The 9,716-nt window shown below is 33.3% G+C and overlaps 1 protein-coding gene across 1 annotated transcript in view; it reads left to right on the top strand.

The window, feature by feature from the left end:
- The window catches only part of LOC125031170 (neither inactivation nor afterpotential protein C-like), a 70,330-nt gene extending 66,292 nt beyond the window's left edge, over positions 1–4,038 (top strand). Inside the window, exons 31-32 of the mRNA XM_047621740.1 lie at positions 1,806–1,886; positions 3,720–4,038. Of these exons, the coding sequence (XP_047477696.1) occupies positions 1,806–1,886; positions 3,720–3,863 (225 nt within the window). The 3' untranslated portion in view covers positions 3,864–4,038. The remainder of the gene's footprint in view (positions 1–1,805; positions 1,887–3,719) is intronic.
- The last annotated feature ends 5,678 nt before the right edge of the window (positions 4,039–9,716 follow it).

Here is a 9,716-nt window from a genome sequence, read left to right as displayed (position 1 = left end):
ACACACACACACACACACACACATACACGCATACATACATATATATATATACATATATACATATGTATACATATATATACATATATATACATATATATACATATATATACATATATACATATATATACATATATATACATATATATACATGTATATACATATATATACATATACATGTACATATATACATATATATATATATATATATATATATATATGTATATATATATATATATATATATATATATATATATATATATATATATGCTGCAACACAATCGGTCCCTCTAAGGTTACATACCTTTCCAAGACTTATAGAATCTAAAAATATTTTTTCACGCAATTTTCATATAAAAGGTCGCCATTAACAAAGTTGGATCACAGTAACTAAACTTTTGATTACTCAGTCCGTGACTCTGCAGATATTTCTATGCCTTATGTGTACATACATATATTGATAAGGGTAAACAGGTGAGACAAGTAATACTCTTAATTGGCTGATTGGTGACTTAGTACTTGTGGAGCCATCTATGTGCAAAAAATTAAATAAATAAACAAATTAAATTCATACTGGGCATTTTATAATAGACATTATCTCTATGTACAGTCAGAAAAAACTCCTATCGTTACCTTTACTTGTGGTCAATGAGGAGCTGAACACTTCTCACTGTTAACACCTGATAGCGATACTACCTCGCCTCGCTATTCCACACCACTTCGTCGATTTTTCACTTTAGTTTGTGCAAAGGGTAACGATATTATTTTTCTGCCGGTACATGCGTAGCCCCCGTCAGAAGCGAAGACGCTGACACTTCTCGGTCGTACATTTTATAGGCACCAAATCCCCAGACAGCCGAGTCTCTTGCCCCGAATACAGGATGTAGACCTAAGTTAATACACTTGAGTCCTAACCTCCTAAAGGTCGGTACAGCAGTCGCTCAGATGTGTTTTGTGTGCAGTAAGTGAAGTAAAGAGATTTTGTGAAATAACGTCTGCTTTCATGTGGTTTATATATACATAGCATGTCCAGCCACTAACATGCATGACATGTTATGCTTGTAAGAAAGCTATATGTGTGTGTGTGTGCGTGCGTGTGTGTGTGTGTGTGTGTGTGTGTGTGTGTGTGTGTGTGTGTGTGTGTGTGTGTGTGTGTGTGTGTAGTTGTGTGTTTATATATTTCTTGCATAATATATATATATATATATATATATATATATATACATATATATGCATATATATATATTATATATATATATATATATATATATATATATATATATATATTGCGTGTGTGGCTGCGTGTGAGTATATGTATATGTATGTATAAATGTGTGTGTGCATATACATGTATATGTTCACATATGTATATGTATATATATATGTGTGTGTGTGTGTGTGTGTGTGTGTGTGTGTGTGTGCGTATGTGCTTGTATGTGTGCGTGTGTGTGTGTGTGTGTGTGTGTGTGTGTGTGTGTGTGTGTGTGAGTGTGTGTGTGTGTGTGTGTGTGTGTGTGTGTGTGTGTGTGTGTGTGTGTGTGCATGTGTATGTGCGTGTGTGTGTGTGTGTGCGTGCGTCCGTGTATACATATATGTATGTGTGTGTATGTATATATATATATATATATATATATATATATATATATATATATTGGGTAATACTGCATATATATATTATATATATTGAGTAAAATATATAAATATATATATCTTATACTCATGCATTCATACATATAAAGTTACACCACAATAATAAAACACGTACGCCTGTAGAGCAAAGATTTGTATTTCATGAGAACTGCTTATAGGTGCCACCAGTGAAGAAGCAGGAGGACCAAGTAAAAGACACTGCTGGCGAGGCATCAGGGATAGATTCCCAAGAATTACAGGTTTGAGCCAACTCGGACAAGGCAAAACCCTAGAGTTTAGCTGCTTATGCTCCTGTTTCCGTTTCTATCGATTTTTTTACGATATCTGAAACCGATTTCTTTTTATGATATCGAAGATCTGCATTTTTTTACTTTTTTATTTTATTATAAGGCATTAAAGTGGTTATACGACACCAATAATGCATACAATTTTTTTTTCAAAGGTCAAGGATATTTTCGTATCGTATTCTTGACGTCATAGACGCTTTTGGACAATGCTTTTTGCTACAAATGATAATGATAAGGATTTGATGCTATCACAATAAAAGAATAAACATGCAGGCGTATGCTGATATCTTCCTCTCTCTCTCTCTCTCTCTCTCTCTCTCTCTCTCTCTCTCTCTCTCTCTCTCTCTCTCTCTCTCTCTCTCTCTCTCTCTCTCTCTCTCTCTCTCTCTCTCTCTCTCTCTCTCTCTCTCTCTCTCTCTCTCTCTCTCTCTCTCTCTCTCTCTCTCTCTCTCTCTCTCTCTCTCTCTCTCTCTCTCATTCTTTCACCAAACTTTTTTATCTCTACCTCTAAACCATTTTCCCCTTTATTTTTCTTCTTGCTGCTCATAAACACATTAGTGTGTATATCTTCTGTGAAAGACTCCATGTCTATAATTTCATCATACTTTTCAGTTGAGATCATGCATTCGTATGTGGTCCTGTGTATGTGGTTGTACTGACATGCTACTGGTCTGCAGTGACTAGCTTCTTATTGTTGTACATTAAGTGCAATATATAATTAGCCTACATTTTCCTCGGTCCAATTTTCAAAAAAATATATAACGTCGTGCAATATATGTAAAGTACTTATAAATTGACAAGAATAATACTGATATTAAAATAAAAATACTATTTTCATATGGAATACTTCCATTTAATATATAACAATGCGGTTCTCCTTTCTTTTAAAATACCACCGTGATAAAATCTACGGCCAACGTACGCCTTGTTTCAGTTACTTTAAAGGCAATAAATAATTTCTCAGCATAATTTTTAAGAACAAAGCCTAGTCATTGTGATAATGATGATGATAAAGACTACGATAATTTTATTAATAATTATAATAATAATAATCACACCAGTAGTAATAGTAATGATAATAACACGAAAAGTATTAGCAGGGACAATAACAGTTTGTTGATAAATTAATGACAATAATGATACTGATGATATTAATCCCTAACAACCACAACATTAAAATAGAAAACATGGGAACCCTGCATTCGGCACCGGGAGTGTTTGCTTAACAAATTTATATAACCCAAAGAAACTGATTTTTTCTCTAAGATACAAAAGTTTTTTTTTTCATTTTTTGTGTGCCGCCGTCCTTCGGTCTTCAACATTTTTATTTTTTAGACAAGGACGTTATTATAAAACCTTACGGAATTTACATTTAGTTTATTTTTTCTTATTTGCCATCTACAGAGGATAGCTTAACTCTTATTATAATGGAATGTAGTGTGTATAGTAACAAGCAGTTATTTTTAAACAGTTACTTGACCCGTTTATCAGAAACACGCTTAATGATCTCAAACGAATGCATGAAATCAACCTAATATATCAACTTTATAATGACAAGAAAAGATCTTGTGATCAATAGCCTTTTTTTTTTTTTTTTTTTTTATCAAACTTACAAAGGTTAATTTCAAACAATAACCATACCCCAACCCCCCACTAAAAAAAAAAAAAAAAAAAAAAAAATCAAAACTCACCATCAACCGCTTCCATATCTAACTCCCTTTTTTATTCTTTTCTCCCCCCCCCCCCCCCTCTCTCTCTCTCTCTTTCCCCCTCACCGACGCGCAGGGCATGCTGCGGAAGACGGGCAACAAGCGGGAGAGCCTGAAGAGGGACGAAGGCAGCAGTGGCGGGGCGTCCTTCCAACCTAACGGCGGCCGGACCAGTATGTCGCCAACTTTCGTTGAGGAAACGGAGGAAGCCATGCTATAAGGAGGGTGGCACTGCGATGCGTGGCGGTGAAGCGTGGGTTCAGTGGCACTGTGGCAAGTGGCACTGCAGGTGATGATGACCTGAAGGCGGAGATTGATTTTGTTATTAACATTATTGTTGTTGTTATTATCATTATTATTATTATTATTATTATTATTATTGTTGTTGTTGTTATTATTATCATTAACATCATTATCATCATTATTTATGATATTGTAATTTTCACTATTTTTCTGTAATGAGGATTATTACCATTTTTGTTAATTATCATTATTATTGTTATAATTTTTATTATTATCATCATCATTATCATTATCATTACTATTGTTATTATTACTACTGTGATTACCATTCTCATTATTATTATCATACTTTTCTTTGAGATAATTGATTATAATGGTCAAATCTGTGTAAGTGGAAACATAGATTTCTTCTTTTATTATGAAATTTGCATGAATTATGTCACTGTTAGTTAATGAAATATATCGATTTCATTCTTTTTTATTTTGGGAATTCAATGTTTTACTGAATTTATAAATACATTTTTTTTCCCTGCATTATTGAATATAAGCAAGATTAGATATGAAACTCTTAAGTGTGAAGCAAAGTTAAAAACCTCGGGGGTTTTGACATATTTTTATCAATCATTATTACATAAGTGATATGATATGAAATACTGATTTCATTAAAGCCAACTAGATTAGTTACTCCTGAAATATCTATCATACTATTAAAGAAGATGGGAACTTGTCACATTTTATGAAAGCCAAACACGAGTGAAATACATTAATGGATAAGCAAATACATAATTTACAGAATACAGAATTTAAGTATAGCTAAAAATGGATTTGAAACGATGATGGTTGTAGTTTATATATAGAAGTTTCTAGCATAAGATCATTAAGTGCAAACCCAAGTAGTCTACAGGCAGCCTCTCTTCCTCCTAGTTTACAAAATGACAAAATAAAATAAAAAATATATTTGCTTTTTCATGCTACCAGACTATGCCTTCAACATTTTCACTTCTTAAAGAGTAGAATCTTAAGTACTCTTTCCTAAGGGCGTTTTTAGATACCTAATACTGAGTGAAATATTGTGTCTTTACTGTTATTTTCATGTTTAACTTTTAGCTTTTTAAAGACAAGTATTTATTCTTCAAGTTTATGTATTCATATGGATTAACGTGATTCAAGCTTTTTTATTATCTCTCGTATAATGATTATCTATTTACCATTGTTATTATCATTATTTTTACTAAGAGCATTAGTATTATTATCATCATCATGATTGATATTATTTTTATCATTATTATTATCATTATTTTTATTATTATTATTATCGTTATGTTATTAATATTTTGTATCATTGTTAACAGCAACATCACAATATTGTTATCATTAATAAAATCTTTGCTATTTATGTAGTTTTCATTCAGATGTTGTTGTTGTCAGTACCGCTTATAATTATCATTATTATTATCATTATTAATATTATTATTATTGTTGTTGTTGTTGTTATTATTATTATTATTCTGTGTTACTGTGACACGACCGTCGTTATATAGACTGGCAAAGACATGTATTGTTAAAATGTGTGATTCATATTGCATGTTCTTATACATTAAGTTTATTTGCTTACTTGTTTTAATTGTTATTGCCTAACTATTATGATTCTTGTGCCGAAAAGATACACGAATGTAATGCAAATATCTTTGTTGCCAATGATGCGTTATATTACTCAGTAAAGTGTGTAGTTGATGTCGACCTAAATTCTCCCAGTTATGTAAGGTAATGATAGAAATAAAGCTATAATCACACTGGGGTTGCTCTCATTTTACCTGTGACTCGGTAAGTATGTGTGTGTGTGTGTATTTTGGTGCATCTGTGTGTTGCCCGCACGCGCGTGTGTGTCTGTGTATGTGTTTGTATGTACTTGCATTTGTGAGTGGGTTATGGATATGTGTATATAATTGCTTTGAGAGTGGGCGTGTAAGTATGTGTATGCGTGTGTAGTTATTTTTATGTGTTCATGATACTTCCACTTATTTGTGTGACAGTACACAGGCCTTTTCGAACAGCATCTCAAGAGTATACAGATAATTGGGTTGTCATCTCCCGCTTTATACTGATGCCCATCAATAATTACTAATTGGACACAAATTAGACACACAGAGGATAGCCATGTGATTTTCCAGTGTATATGAGACTATGAATAGAGGGTGTACGGTTTTGATATCAATGCGTAATTTAATACTATGATTTTTGATGCAGAACGGTATATGACGCTGTGAATATATTTGATTAGCAAAGGAATTACTGAAGTGATCCTTCGTAAGATAGGATACAGGGTGCAGTCCATATATATATATATATATATATATATATATATATATATATATATATATATATATATATATATACATATATACATACACACACACACACACACACATATATATATATATATATATATATATATATATATATATATATATATATATGTATATATATATAAATATATATATGTATATATATAAATAGGCAGACAGACAGACAGACAGACAGACAGACAGACAGACAGACAGATAGCCAGATAGACACAGAAGAGGGAGAAAGAGAGAGAAAGAGAGAGAGAGAGAGAGGAGAGAAGAGAGAGGGAGAGAGAGAGAGAGAGAGAGAGAGAGAGAGAGAGAGAGAGAGAGAGAGAGAGAGAGAGAGAGAGAGAGAGAGAGAGAGAGAGAGAGAGAGAGAGAGAGAGAGAGAGAGAGAGGATAGAAGAGAGAGGGAGAGAGAGAGAGACATAGATAGACATGGAATAAAGAGATTGATTGGTGAAATAGTAATAGTATAATAAATGAAGGCAGAAAATACAGTACATGTTACATGAATAGCATAGACTCCATTGCATATGTTCTGTTACGTTACTGTATATGTGACATATATAGGATTTACTTAATTCTTATTCAATTTCCCTCGACCTTTAACTTTTTTTTCCTTTTTTCTTTATTCTCTCGTTTTTTGTTTTTTGTTTTCCCTTTCCCATCAAAGTTCACCCCACCTTGTTAAGATAAAGTGATTCTACGTCAAATAATTTTCTCTCAATTCAAGAAGCGAGATCAGGAAAGACATTCAATTTTGTCATTTGGAGAGAGAAAGAAAGAGGGGGAAGATAAGTAATACTGAATTTCAGGAAAGTTTGGAGAAAAAACGATAAATTATCAATGTCTGGGAAGGGGAATAGGAAGAGGAGAAGAAGAGATTATTGACTATGATATATATTTTCCGTGATCTAATATTCGTCGAGTATATATGGAGACCAAGCCCGATGGAAGTAACCGAGAAGACAGAATGTACTTTATAGTAATACGTTAATTTACTTTCACGCATAAAAACAATGTTTAAAACATTATATATACACATTTGTTCTACTTTACACATAATAAACTAATATCAATACAAAAATATACATATACATATACACGGAATTCATAACACGCTAGGGGATAAATTTATATCAAGGGGGACACCAAGACACTTTTAAAAGACTCAAGCTACACTTCCCACGTCTTGCTGAAGCTACTTGATCGCGATTCGCTTTCTGTAACATTTCCTTATCTTATCCGTTTCTTTTTTCTTTTCTTACGGACACGATCAGAAGCTTACAATTAACCAAGAGTTAATAGAAGCAATTGAATCGATTTTTAAAGATTGTTCTACCGATTACATGGTTAAGGACCACGCAGCTTCTCTGGTTACCATTAAGGAACATATGTTGTGGGGCAGAGGTTATATAACAAGACACAATATTTAAGTGAAATACAACCCCATACTATGCGTGCCCCGATGTTATATAGAACACTATTTTAAATGAAATACAATACACAATATTCTATAGACATCGAGAAGTTACATAAAACACAAGATTCAGTGAAACAACCACAAAAAAGCATTTTATACCCGTCGAGAGGTTATATGATAAGACACATGATTAAGTGACATACAACCCCAAAAACGGCATTACATACGTCTCGAGATATCATATAATAGGACACAAAATTAACTCAACCACAGAAGAGGCACCTAGATGTTACCTGATAAGACACAAAATTAAGTCAAACCAAAACAAATCTCGAGATCAAAAATCAGAATAAAAATCAGGGTAAAAGTACTATGATCTGGAAGTCGTTCTGGGTGAAGTAAAATCAGTAAAACACATCAGCCGAGGCTTTTATTGGATGTATATAACGTATAAGACGAATTTGTCATCTTGTGGTATTCAAAAGACATTATCAAAAAATTTCCATCCCCTGTTATATAAATTTATCTAACATCATAAGCAAAGTGTACAAGTGCGACACAATTCAGAGCAATTTTGAGGTTTCTTCAGCGAACCATTTTAATTAAATCGTTTTCGCACTCGGAACACTCGAACGGCTTTTCTCCTGAGTGAATCCTCTGGTGTCTCTTCAGATGACTTGCTTGATTAAACCTTTTCCCACACTCGGAACACTCGAACGGCTTTTCTCCTGAGTGAATCCTCTGGTGTCTCTTCAGATGACTTGCTTGATTAAACCTTTTCCCACACTCGGAACACTCGAACGGCTTTTCTCCTGAGTGAATCCTCTGGTGTCTCTTCAGATGACTTGCTTGATTAAACCTTTTCCCACACTCGGAACACTCGAACGGCTTTTCTCCTGAGTGAATCCTCTGGTGTCTCTTCAGATGACTTGCTTGATTAAACCTTTTCCCACACTCGGAACACTCGAACGGCTTTTCTCCTGAGTGAATCCTCTGGTGTCTCTTCAGATGACTTGCTTGATTAAACCTTTTCCCACACTCGGAACACTCGAACGGCTTTTCTCCTGAGTGAATCCTCTGGGTTGTCCTCATATCATTTCGATTAAACCTTTTCCTACACCGGGAACACTCAAATGTTTTTTTGTTTTTTTTTCCTCCTGAGTGAATCCTCTGGTGTCTCTTCAGATGACCTCTTCGATTAAACTTTTTCCCACACTAGGAAGACTCAAACGTGTTTTCTCCCGACAGAATTCTTTGGGTTTCTTTCAGCTTACCACTGTCAGCAAATCGTTTCCTACTTTCAGAACACTCGAACAGTTTTTTCCCACTGTGTATTAGCACATGTTGCTTTAGGATATCAATAGATCCACCCTTGTATTCACTCTCCGAACACAAAGTATTATGTTCATCGGATGCTGGCGGACGCAGAGTTTCATGGGAAGCGTTTTCCGAGAACTGTGGCGACTCTTCTTGCTTGGTTGAGCCATTACTGCTGCTGTTTCCTCGCGTGGAGCATGGCAGCGTGTCAGTGCGGCCAACTGACACTTTTTAGTGACGCATTAGTATACAGCCCTTTCGAGCTGTATACTAAGCCACACCATTCGCACTACCGATCTGAAAAAAATACAGACATGGAAGAGTTTATACACTTTCAGAGAAATCAAAAGATGAACTGATAGCAGTTGGACCATCCTTATATATATATATATATATATATATATATATATATATATATATATATATATATATATGTATATTCATATGTACACATATGTGTATATATATGTATGTATATGTATGTATATATATGTTTGTATATATATATACACATATACATATATATACATAAGTATATATGCACACATAACTTTACATATAAATGTGTATGCATGTATATAATATATATATATATATATATATATATATATATATATATATATATATTTTTTTTTATATGTATATATACATATATATACACACACACATATATATACATATATATATACATATATATATATTTGTGTGTGTATATATATATATTTTTTTTTTTTCTTTT

Source organism: Penaeus chinensis, chromosome 12, assembly GCF_019202785.1.
Source record: "Penaeus chinensis breed Huanghai No. 1 chromosome 12, ASM1920278v2, whole genome shotgun sequence".
NCBI classification, from domain to species: domain Eukaryota; kingdom Metazoa; phylum Arthropoda; class Malacostraca; order Decapoda; family Penaeidae; genus Penaeus; species Penaeus chinensis.
Note: the sequence above shows the minus strand (reverse complement) of the source record. Positions and strands in the feature narration are given on the sequence as shown.